General features: G+C 39.6%; 1 protein-coding gene across 3 annotated transcripts in view; it reads left to right on the forward strand.

Annotated features, from left to right (window-relative positions):
• Positions 1–13,358, forward strand: part of RBM44 (RNA binding motif protein 44) — a 47,909-nt gene extending 34,551 nt beyond the window's left edge. For all 3 annotated transcript variants that reach the window (XM_047846523.1, XM_047846524.1, XM_047846526.1), the window contains exons 15-16: positions 29–173; positions 12,202–13,358. In XM_047846523.1, the coding sequence (XP_047702479.1) occupies positions 29–152 (124 nt within the window). In that variant the 3' untranslated portion in view covers positions 153–173; positions 12,202–13,358. The remainder of the gene's footprint in view (positions 1–28; positions 174–12,201) is intronic.

Raw genomic sequence — 13,358 nt, forward strand, 5'->3', positions numbered from 1 at the left:
TGCTTATGTGTGTTTTCCTTTTGCATAGAGACCATATTATAGATGCTCTTCAGGAAGTAAGAGTAAATCATAAAGGTTTTCTGAATGGCTTATCTATTAATACTATTGTGGAAATGACTTCATCTGTTTTGAAAAACTCTGATTCCAGTTAGGAATAAAAGAAGCAACAAGAGGTAAATTAAGCATATCTTTTATATTTAAATATTACTTAAACATTGTAAGCTATTGGGGCACCTGGGTGGCTCAGTAGATTGAGCAGCTGACTTCATTTTGGCTCAGGTCATGATCTCAGAGTCATGGGATTGAGCCCCGTGTTGAGCTCCGTGCTGAGCATGGAGCCTGCGTAGGATTCTCTCTCCCTCTGTCCCTCTCCGCCACTTGTGCTCATGCATTCTCTAAGATTAAAAAAAAATTTTTTAAGCTATTGATTTTGTTTTCAAATAGAAATAGTATTAAATTTAAAAATAATGATACTATAAAATTAAAAAGCAAATACACCGTATTAGTTAACTCTTAATGCAAAACCGGTTACCCAAAACTTAATTGGCTTACACAACATTTATCATCTCATAGTTTGCAGGTCAGGATTCAGCAGTGGCTTAGCTGGGTGGTTTTAACGTAGGGACTCTTGTGATGTTGCAGCAAGGTGTTGCCTGGGCTGCAGTCATCAGGAGGCTTGACGGACACTGGAGGATGTGCTGCTAGGACGGCTCATTCCCAGGACTGTTGGCCACATGGGCCTCACCGCATGGGCCTCTCCTTGGGGCTGCAGTATCTGTACGTTGTGGCAGCTGGCTTCCCCAGAGCGGAGCAAGATGGACGCTCCAGTTTCTTTGTGACCTGTCACACTCCGTGGTTTCTGTCACGTTCTTTTAGATGTGAGTCACTGTGTGCAATCCATACTCCACAAGAGGGGATTAAGTTCCATCTCTTGAAGAAAAGTATATCAAAGAATTTGTGTATATATTTTTTAATTACATGCACCAACATAGGATCTTTTGTTATAGTGAATGGGGATTTGTTTTCATTTATAGCTGTCTAGGTGATTAAAGCCAGCTTTTATAGACAGCAGCTCAAAAAGCCAAATAAATTTAAAGAATATCTGTTTAAACAAGGCACTGGGGAGCTGTCGAGGTAATGAGGAATCGGTGGGCCAGGGTACAGCGATGAGTCTCAGGGAAACGTGCCCAGTGTCGGGACCACTTTTTCCGTGCTATTATTGGCAGAGGGGGAGCTAGTTTAAGGGACCCTCGGATCGCCTTGAAGCCAGGGAGATGGGGCATTAGTGAACTCTCAGCAATGGGTTGGAACCTCAGCAGGTTAAGTAACTGAACCAGAAACAGAGAGTTCCTCAGAGAGACTGTAACTCAGCTTCAGAAGTTATTTCCTAAGTTGGAGGGATCTGGGGTTATTTCTTTCATGCACCTAGAGGAAATGAAGACAAGAATTCTCTGGAATAAAGCAGTATCATTTTAGGCTTCAGATTATTTCTGCCAACAGTTTTGCACATACCAGTTATTTTGTAAATAAGAGCGCACAATCCAAAATAACTAATAAATGAAGTGAGACCACATGAATGAAAATTAGCATAAACACTAGATTATAGAAATTACCCACAGGGACTCCAAATGTTTAAGTTATCAGACACATTAAAAAAATATATGCTTATAGGGATGCCTGAATGGCTCAGTTGGTTAAGCATCCAACTCTTGATTTCAGCTCAGGTTGTGATCTTCCAATTTGTGAGACCAAGCCCTGAGTCGGGTTCCCACCCTTGACAATGCAGAGCCTGCTTGGGATTCTCTCTCTCTCTCTCCCTCTCTCTCTCTCTCTGCCCCTCCCCGGCTCATGCTCGCGCTCTCTCGCACACGTGCGCTCTCTCTCTCTCAAAATAAATAAACATTTTTTAAAAAAGAAGAAAACACATATTCTTATATGTGGTAGACTGTTGCAAAAATGGCCATAGGTGTTCTCTTCCCTGCACTCATGACCGTGTGCAGTGTGACTTTGAGGCTCCTTTCATCAAGATGTGCAGTCTGTTTTCCCACCCACTTGAATCTGGACCAGCCTTTTGACTTGCTTTGACAAGTTGTGCCATTTCGAAGCCTGGTCTTCAAGAGGACGTGATCACTCTGCTCTCTGAAACCACATGAAGCCCCATCTGCTAGAGGACAAAAGATTACAGGGAGGAGGACAGCCAAGGCATTCCAGCCTGTAACCAGCTGCCCCCAAACGTGTGACTTGGCCTAGATCCGGAGATCACCTCCCCAGCCTGGCAGCTGCCCCTGAAGGCCCTAGTGAGCCTGACCAGGACGAGAAGAATCACTCCCCTGAGTCCAGCCCATTGCTGAACTGTGGATTTATAGGCTTGAATAGATGGCCATTGTTTCAAGCTACTAAGCTTTGAAGGTGATTTATTACACACAAAAGCTAACATTCAGATTTATTATGGTAAGGGGAGCAAAAGACAAGATTGAGAATTTCAACAGAGAAATGAAAATCTTTTAAAAATGGAAATTCCACTAACAAAAAATGAAAAACTAAAAGTACTGAGTTAATAGGTTCCATGGCATCTTAGGCAAATAGTTGAAGTGAGACTTAGAAAGATGGGTGAGAAAAAAACCGTGGAATGAAGCAGAGAGAGAAAAGGTTGGACAACATGAGAGAGAAGGTAGGAGAGAGGCACTGTGAGATGCTCACTGTGTGTGCAACCGAGTTTTAATAGGAAGGACAGAGAAGGAAGAGGGGCGCCTGGGTGACTCAGTTGGTTAAGCACCTGACTCTCGATTTTAGCTCAGGCCATGTTCTCACAGCGTGTGAGTTCAAGCCCCCACTGGGCTCTGTGCTGACAGCACAGACCCTGCTTCAGATTCTCCTTTTCCCCCCCTCTCTGCCCTCTTCTGCTATCTCTCTCTCTTCCTCTCTCAAAATAAATAAACTTTAAAAAAAGGGGGGGGGGGAACAGAACAGACATAATTTGGGGGGAAAAAAGATGGCTGAAATATTCTTTTAAATGGTGAAAAACATCAAGCCACAAATTCGGTAAAATCCTATTCAAATCCCAAGCAGGAAAAATAAAAAGACTTCAGTATATGAGAGAAAAACTGCTTAATAAAACAAAGCTAAAAAGAAAATGTATAAAACAGCTAGAGGAGGGGCGCCTGGGTGGTGCAGTCAGTTAAGCGTCCGACTTCGCTCAGGTCATGATCTCGCGGTCCGTGAGTTCGAGCCCCGGGTCGGGCTCTGTGCTGACAGCTCAGAGCCTGGAGCCTGCTTCAGATTCTGTGTCTCCCTCTCTCTGCCCCTCCCCCGTTCATGGTCTGTCTCTCTCTGTCTCAAAAATCAATAAACGTTAAAAAAAATTTTTATAAAACAGCTAGAGGAAAAAGAATTTACCTAAAGAGTACAACAATTAGATTGACATCTGATTCTTAACAGAAGCCATCAAATAATTCTGCAAACCTTGGGTTCTTTACTCACAAAAAGAGCCTTCAGGAATAAATGTGAAATAAATATGTTTTAACTCAAGAAAAAACTAAGATAATTTGTTTCTTAGAAAACTTGTTACAGTAAAGAAAATACTAAAAAGTGTTCTCTAGGAAGAAGGAAAGTGATTTTATTTTATTTAATTAATTAATTTATTTTGCATTTTTTAAAGTTTACATCCGAATTAGTTAGCATATAGTGCAACAATGATTTCATGAGTAGATTTCTTCAATGCCCCTTACCCATGTAGCCCATAACCCCTCCAGTAACCCTCGGTTTGTTCTCCATATTTAAAAGTCTTTTAGGTTTTGTCCCCCTCCCTGTTTTTATATTATTTTTGCCTCCCTTCCCTTGTGTTCATCTGTTCTGTGTTTTCAAGTCCTCATATGAGTGAAGTCATGATATTTGTCTTTCTCTGACTAATTTCGCTTAGCATAATACCCTCTAGTTCCATCCACGTAGTTGCAAATGGCAAGATTTCATTCTCTTTGATTGCCAAGTAATACTCCATTGTGTGTATGTGTGTATATACTCCATGTGTGTATACACACACATGCACACACACACACACACCACATCTTCTTCATCCATTCGTCCATCGATGGACATTTGGGCTCTTTCCATACTTTGGCTGTTGTCAATAGTGCTGCTATAAACATTGGGGTGCATGTGTCCCTTCGAAACAGCATCCCTGTGTCCCTTGGATAAATACCTGTAGTCCAATTGCTGGGTCAAAGAGTAGTTCTATTTTTAATTTTTTGAGGAACCTCCATACTGTTTTCCAGAGTGGCTGCACCAGTTTGCATTCCCACCAACAGTGCAAAAGGGTTCCTCTTTCTCCGCATCCTTGCCAACATCTGTTGTTGCCTGAGTTGTTAATGTTAGCCATTCTGACTGACAGGGGTGAGGTGATATCTCAGTGTGGTTTTGATTTGTATTTCCCTGATGATGAGTGATGTTGAGCATTTTTTCATGTGTCAGTTGGCCATCTGGATGTCTTCTTTGGAGAAGTGTCTATTCATGTCTTCTGCCCATTTCTTCACTGGATCATTTGTTTTTTGAGTGTTGAGTTGGATAAGTTCTTTATAGATTTTGGATACTAACCCTTTATCTGATATGTCGTTTGCAAATATCTTCTCCCATTCTGTTGGTTGCCTTTTAGTTTTGCTGATTGTTTCCTTCGCTGTGCAGAAGCTTTTTATTTAAACAAGGTCCCAATAGTTCATTTTTGCTTTTGTTGCCCTTGCCTCTGGAGACGTGTTGAGTAAGAAGTTGCTGCGGCCAAGATCAAAGAGGTATTTGCCTGCTTTCTCCTCGAGGATTTTGATGGCTTCCTGTCTTACATTGAGGTCTTTCATCCACTTTGAGTTTATTTTTGTGTCTGGTGTAAGAAAGTGGTCCAGGTTCATTCTTCTTTTTTTTTTTTTTTTTTTAATTTTTTTTTTCAACGTTTATTTATTTTTGGGACAGAGAGAGACAGAGCATGAACGGGGGAGGGGCAGAGAGAGAGGGAGACACAGAATCGGAAACAGGCTCCAGGCTCCGAGCCATCAGCCCAGAGCCCGACGCGGGGCTCGAACTCCCAGACCGCGAGATCGTGACCTGGCTGAAGTCGGACGCTTAACCGACTGCGCCACCCAGGCGCCCCTAGGTTCATTCTTCTGCATGTCGCTGTCCAGTTTTCCCAGCACCACTTGCTGAAGAGACTGTCTTTATTCCATTGGATATTCTTTCCTGCTTTGTCAAAGATTAGGTGGCCATACGTTTGTGGGTCCATTTCTGGGTTCTCTATTCTGTTCCATTGATCTGAGTGTCTGTTTTTGTGCCAGTACCATACTGTCTTAATGATTACAGCTTTGTAGTATAGCTTGAAGTCTTGGATTGTGATGCCTCCCGCTTGGTTTTCTTTTTCAGGATTGCTTTGGCTATTTGGGGTCTTTTCTGGTTCCATGCAAATTTTAGGATTATTTGTTTTAGCTCTGTGAAGAATGCTGGTGTTGTTTTGATAGGGATTGCATTGAATATGTAGATTGCTTTGGGTAGTATCGACATTTTTATTTGTTCTTCCTATCCAGGAGCATGGAATCTTTTTCCATTTGTGTGTGTGTGTGTGTGTGTGTGTGTGTGTGTGTGTGTGTGTGTTTTCTTCAATTTCTTTCATAAGCTTTCTATAGTTTTCAGTGTATAGATTTTTCACCTCTTTAGTTAGATTTATTCCTAGGTATTTTATGGGTTTTGCTGCAATTGTAAATGGGATCAATTCCTTGATTTCTCTTTCTTTTGCTTCATTTTTGGTGTATACGAATGCAACTGATTTCTGTGCATTGATTTTATATCCTGCAACTTTGCTGAATTCATGAATCAGTTCTAGAAGTTTGCTAGTGGAATCTTTTGGGTTTTCCACATAGAGTATCATGTCATCTGTGAAGAGTGAAAGTTTGACCTCCTCCTGGCCGATCTGGATGCCTTTTATTTCTTCGTGTTGTCTGATTGCTGAGGCTAAGACTTCCAATACTATGTTGAATAACAGTGGCGAGAGTGGACATCCCTGTCTTGTCCCTGACCTTAGGGGGAAAGCTCTCAGTTTTTCCCCATTGAGGATGATATTAAGTGTTGGGTCTTTCGTATTTGGCTTTTATGATCTTGAGGTATGATCCTTCTATCCCTACTTTCTTGAGGGTTTTTATCAAGAAAGGATGCTGTATTTTGTCAAATGCTTTTTCTGCATCTATGGAGAGGATCATATGGCTCTTGTCCTTTCTTTTATTGATGTGATGAATCACATTGATTGTTTTGTGGGTATTGAACCAGCCCTGAATCCCAGGTATAAATCCCATTTGGTGGTGGTAAATAATTTTTTTAATGTATTATTGGATCTGGTTGGCTAATATCTTGTTGAGGATTTTTGTATCCATGTTCACCAGAGAAATTGGTCCATAGTTCTCCTTTTTAGTGGGGTCTCTGTCTGGTTTTGGAATCAAGGTTTCGTGGGGTCTCTGTCTGGTTTTGGAATCTGGCCCTGGACTCATTCATGTTTTGGGGGAAATTTTTGATTACTAATCCGATTTCTTTACTGGTTATGGGTCTGTTCAAATTTTCTATTTCTTCCTGTTTCAGTTTTGGTAGTGTATAGGTTTCCAGAAATTTGTCCATTTCTTCCAGATTACCCATTTTATTGGCATATAATTGCTCGTAATATTCTCTTATTATTGTTTTTATTTCTGCTGTGTTGGTTGTTATCTCTCCTCTTCTTGATTTTATTTATTTGGGTCCTTTCCTTTTTCTTTTTTATCAAACTGGCTCGTGGTTTATCAATTTTGTTAATTCTTTCAAAGAAGCAGCTTCTGGTTTCATTGATCTGTTCTACTGTTTTTTGGTTTCAATAGCATTAATTTCTGCTCTAATCTTTATTATTTCCTATCTCCTGCTGGTTTGGGGTTTTATTTGTTGTTCTTTTTCCAGCTCTTTAAGGCATAAGGTCAGGTTGTGTATCTGAGGTCTTTCTTCAGAAGGAAAGTGATTTTAGATGAAAGGTCAGAGGTGCAGGAGAAATGAAGATCAAAATGTGGTATATATCAATTAGTATTGACTGTATAAAGCAAGAATAATGGTATTTTATAGGGTCCAATATAAATGTAGGACAGTAGTAAATCAGTTGAAAGGGGATTAGGTACTGTTACTAGTCTAAACTCCTTGTAGGTTGGGAAGAGGGTAAAATGTACGACGTTGAGGGTCCCCAGTACTGCCCCACCCTCCCAGGTTCGGTGATTGACTTGGAGAATTCACGTGACTCAGCGTATAGTTGTACTCACGGCTATGATTTGACGGCAAAATCCACAAAGGGAAAAGCCACGTAAGGTGATGTCCAGAAGGCACCAGGCATAAGCTTCCAAGAGTCCTTTCCCAGTGGGGTCACACAAGATGTGCTTGTTTCCTCCAGGAACGACTTGTGACTGCACATATGAAATGTTGTCCACCAAGAAATCTCATTAGAGAATCTGGGCCCAATACTTTTATTGGTGACGAGTCACATAGGATCCACTGCCTAGCACATACCAAAGTTTCAGACTCTCAGAAGGAAAGCAGCTGTTCAGCATAAAGCACATTATTTTTACAGTTTTAGTACAGTGAGCCACTCTTACCACTTTTGGCATTGCTGGGAATCCTTCCAAAACCCAAGTTCCTAGAAAGTAGCCAAGGGCCAGCCTTGCAAGCAGACCTTCCTGAGGAGAACAGTCCTCGTCCTGTTCTACTAACTCTCCTTTTACGCGTGTACTGGTAGACACCAGACTGAGAAGTAGAGGATGCATGTTGTAACCTTCGGTGTAATCACTAAAAGAATAATTTTTAAAAGCATGCACAAAATGAAATTGGAGTCTTCCCTTACACCCTGTACAAAAACGAACTCAAAATGGATCAAAGACCTAAGCATACAAGCTAAAACTATACAACTCTTAGAAGAAAACCGAGGAAAAGCTTCAGGACACTGGATTTGGCAATGATTTCTTGGATATGAAAAGACAGATAAATTAGACTTCATCAAAATTAAAAATGTGCATCAAAGGATACTCTCAACAGAGGCAGTCCACAAAATGAGAGAAAGCATTTGTAAATCATTTATCTGATAAGGTCGGTATCCAAAATATGTAAAGAACATCTACAACTCAACAACAGTAAAAAAATAAATAAATAAATACAATTTTTAAATGGGCAAAGGATTTGAATAGACATTTCTCCAAAGAAGATATGTAAATGGCCAATAAGCACATGAAAATATGCTCATTATCACTAATCATTAGGAAAATGCAATAAAAACCACAGTGACATAGCACTTCACTTCCATTTGGATGGTTATTATCAAAAACAGAAAATGACAAGTGTTGGCGGGGTAAAATTGGAAACTCTGTGCATTGCTGGTGGGAATAGTGCAGCCACTATGGAAAATGGGTACTGCAGTATTTCAAAAACATTAAACATAGAATTACCACGTGATCTAGAAGTTCTCCTTCTGGGTAACTGGAAGAACCGAAAGCAGGGACACAAATGTTAAGTTGTGCACCACGTTCAAAGTAGCATTATTCATAAGAGCTACAAGATGGGAGCCACCCAAACACTCATCAGTGGATGAACAGATACAAAATGTGATCTATACACACAATGGAATCTTACTCAGCCTGGAAAAGGAATGAAACTCTAACCCGTGGTGCAGCATGGGTGAACCTCGAAGACTGTGATAAGTGAGATGAGCCAGTCACAAGAGGACAAGTCCCGTAGGATTCCACTTATACGAGGTACCTAGAGAGTCAAATTCATAGTGATGGTTGTCAGGCTGGGGGAGGGAAGGAGGGGTGTAGCTGTTTAATGGGTAAGAGTCTGTGTGGGAAGATGAAAAAGTGCTGGAGATGGATGATGGCAGCGGCCGCAGAGCAGTGTGAATATCCTGAGTACCTAGAACTGTACACTTAAACATGGCAGCTCTTGTGTTCTGTGTTAACCACAATGCTAACATAGGGGGTATGGATTGATAAAAGTTTTTTTAGCCTACAAAAGTAGGTAAGAGTAAAAGGACATAGAGAATAGGCAGGAGAAATAGGACGTATTTAGTAAGATGATGAAAACTCAGTTATGTCAGTAATTAAACATGAACGTGAATGAACAAAATACTCCTTTGAAAGACTCAGATTGTCAGAGTGGCTGGGCCACTCAAGTCGGTTGGGCGTCTGACTCCGGCTCAGGTCATGATCTTGGGTTCGTGAGTTCGAGCCCCGCATTGGGCTCTGTGCTGACAACTCAGAGCCTGGAGCCTGCTTCAGATTCTGTGTCTCCCTCTCTCTCTGCCCCTCCCCTACTCTCTCTCTCGCTCTCTCTCTCTCTCTCTCTCTCTCTCTCTAAGATAAATAAACATTAAAAAAAACCCACCTATACAGTATCTCTAGAAACACATCTTAAAAATATTAGGATATCAGAAGATAAAAGGATGGAGAAAAGAACCACACTATAGTAACGTTAGACAAAATAGACTCTGGATCATATGGTAATTTCAGTAAAATTGCTGAAGAATAAATATTTGATTAACCAGGAATAAATAACAGTTTGAAATTTCTATGCATCTAGTAAAACACCTTAAAATATAAAGCAGATATTTCTAGAACTATCAGGAGAAATTGGCAAGCTTTACAATTATAATGGGAGATTTAAAAATACCTCTCAGAAGAAACAAAAAAGTCAGTAATAGTATAGAAGGTTTGAATAATCCAAGTAACCAAGTCAACCTATTGGACATTATGTAGAACGTAATGCACATGATAATTGCAAAGTCAAGTCTCTTCAGGGCTTCGAAACATTTACATGGTTTGGCCATGGGCTAGACCATAAAGTAAGTGCCAGTAAATACCAGGGACTGAAAAAGAGTGTGCTCTCTGGCTACAATTCAGATAACCAGAAATCAGCAATGGAAAGATACATAGGAAATTCCTGTGTTTGGAAATAAACGTCTAAATAAACAGTGAGTGAAAGAAGAAATCATATAATGAAAACTAGAAGGTAGGTTTCAGTTAAGGAATGATAATGAAAACCCTCCACATCAAAACTTGAGGGATGCTGTTTAGAGCTTTGTAAACTTAAATGGATAGCCTTAAGTTCCTATGTCATAAAAATGAAACAAAATTAATGAGCAGTTAATTAATGCAAGTTAGAAGAAAAAAAAAGTAATCCAAAAGAAGTACAAGAAGTGTGGAAACTACTGAAATAACAAATATACAATAAGAAGGATCAACAAAGCCAAAAGATTCTTGAAGAAATAGAATAAAGTTGATAAACCCCTGATGAAACTGACAAAGCGAAAAAAGTGAAAAGACATAAGATAAAGAACAGTTTTCAGAAAGGAAATATCACTACAAATCTTACAGTCATTGAAAAGGTGAGAGGACATTGCTAATGACTTCAATACAAATTTTTGATTAAATGAGCAACTTCCTAGGACAATTCAACTTAACAAAAACAGACTCTAGAAGATACAGAAAGTGTCAGTCGTTTTTGTATTTATTAAAGAAATTGAATCATAAACTCTTCCCACAAAATAAAATCTAGGCTCAGATGGCTATATTAATGAATTCCTCCAACACTTAAAAGAAATTAGGAGGAATACCAGTTTTAAGTTTTCCAGAGAAGTGAGTATAGTCATGAGACCGAAACCAGACCAATGACGTTACAAGAATGGAAAATTACAGACCAATCTCATGAACATGGATGCAAAAATTATTTTAGAGATATTAGCAGACTGAGTCTGACAATTTGTAGAAAGAATAATAGCTTATGGCCAACGTGACCTTATTAACCAGGAATGAAAGTTTCATTTAACATTTGAAAATCAGTATAATTTACTATATGAATAGGACAGTGGAGAAAAATTACCTTATTCTTTCAGCAGATGCAGAAGCAGTTGATAAAATTCACCACTCATGTGATAAAATTCTGAACAAATGAGAAGTAGAATGTCAGATCTTTTCTTCTTCTTGAGAACTCTCATGATCTTGAGATTTTATTGTACTTGGAAACTAACAACTTGCCACAATTTCATTAATGCTGGCAAAAGACATGAGCCTCCTGGGACAGAGACAAAAGAGGTTTTTCCCACAGCAATAGCAGTAGCCAAGAATGTTATTTTCTTGCCTAGTTCTTTGAGCCTCAGTTCTCATAAAGCAACCCAAGGCCCGGTGATGCCTCACATAGTGAGTTACATTACAGGAAGAACCCCGAGCTTAGGGAACCCAGATATTTTATTATGGGCTACAGGCAAACCTGCCAGACCTTTGTCATGGAGGGAGACGTCTTTGTTATGCTGGACATGTTCGTCTTAAAAGTAATAATTTTCATATAGGTGTTCATTACTAAACCGGCTTGTGGATCTACCTTTATGACACTAGCTGAGATGCTTCATAGCGAATAGGTTTAACATCTCACTTAAGTGATCTGTTCAAGACATGGCCACATCTTTACCACGAGGACAATCTGGTTTTCTCTGTTAAGTGGCCCATTTCTGCTTTGATGTAGTAGTAGAGTTTAGTGATGATAGAATTTAATGGTAAATGAGTGGTTTTGATATTCTTTTTTATGATAAATGAATTTAGTGACGGTAACTGGTTTAGTAGTAGAGTGTACTGATAAGTAGCTACAGTAGTGCCCCCTTATCTGCAGGAAGTACCTTCCAGGATCCTAGTGGATGCCTGAAACCACACACAGTACCAAACCCTACACGTGTACTGTGTTTTTTCCTATTCATACGGACCTATGATAAAGTTTACTCTGCATTAGGCACAGAAAGAGATTAACAACAATCTAATAAAACAATTATAACAGTATGGTGTAATGAAGGTTATATGAATGTGGTCCTCCTCTCAAATTATCTTACCCTGTACCTAGTCTTCTTGTGATGACGAGACGGTAAAATGCCCATGTGATGAGATGGAGGGAGGTGAGTGACCTAGGCACTGGGACGTAGCATGAGGCTGCCACTGACCTGGCAGTGCTTCAGGAGCATCCTCTGGTCCTGGCCCGTTGTTGACCACACTTGACCACTGGTAATGAAACCTCAGGAAGTGAGACTGCAGATTGGGGGGGGGGGGGGGGATACTGTCTGTACTGCTCTGGAATATCGGATTTGGCGTAATCCATGTTTTATTGTTTATTTCTCCCTTCTTTTCTTGCCCTATATAGAATTTCCTTGGAAAGCAGGAGTTCCCTCCTACAGAGAATGTTCTACAACACTTAGGAAAAACACTGTGGTAGTGGCAAGACTGTGGGATTAAATAGGCTCAGTAAGTGGATTTCGCTGTGTAATAATATCCTACTTTACAGCCTTCCCTTAAAATCTAGCAGCTGTTGTTGCTACAATATTAAGGTCTTCTCTGTATTAAAAAGAAAATTTTTAATGTTCGTAAACTTTATATTTCAACTTGTTACTTAGAGACTTCAAGCTACACATTTTGGATTAGAAAAAATGGTCATGTCTATTTTAAAAACCTTTGTTAAATCATTTTTTTTAAAACAGTGACCAAGAGAAGATTTATTGTTTTCAGAGTCCGTTAAACGATGTCTGTACATGAAAAATATACTTCACCTGAAATTCTTAGTTCTAGTTTTTAGTTTAAGACTCATATTGGACCACAGGATAACAGTTAAATAAACTGAATTTGAATTTGTAGATATATAGAATGTGTCTCTTTTTCAGCTTCCAAGGTAATTAAATTAATGGCATGATCCATTTAATGTGTTTTTGACTTTAGTGTGAAACATTTAGATGTATTTTCCCCATTTTCACGAGGAGGAGTGAGCGCACATGCACTTGGCAAAGCACTGAAGTAGTGGCCGCAGTGCTCATCTTTGTTTTGCCCCAGGTTCTGGTACACGTGGTTAAAGTGTGAATTGCGGCAGTGTTCAAAGCCTAATGTTATGCCTTGTCTGATAACTTGGACATCTCTTTGGTTGATTACTTTTTAAAGTTGCAGTTTTACCAGTATTAAAACGAACATTTAAATATGCACTCTCTTCTTCAAATGTGTAAAATGTTTAGAGTGTTCAATAGTTGGTATCCTTGATTAAAAGTCGCTCATTTAACATTTATACTTGACATATTTGTAGTTAATAAAGGCAGAACCTACAGTACCACTGTAAATTTAATACTTTCTGCAGGTTTGATGGCATTTTCCACGTGCGAATTAGCTTACCAGTGTAGTGTCTGTGTGGAATACACATGGATGGGAAGGCTGACCATCAAGCTACTGGATTTCAAAATTCTTGTCTTTTAAGGGATTTGGGGTTTATTCCGTATAGTAATTTGTCTCCAGGTATCACCAGATCATCCCAAATGTCTA

This window comes from Prionailurus viverrinus, unplaced genomic scaffold, assembly GCF_022837055.1.
Source record: "Prionailurus viverrinus isolate Anna unplaced genomic scaffold, UM_Priviv_1.0 scaffold_39, whole genome shotgun sequence".
Lineage (NCBI taxonomy): Eukaryota > Metazoa > Chordata > Mammalia > Carnivora > Felidae > Prionailurus > Prionailurus viverrinus.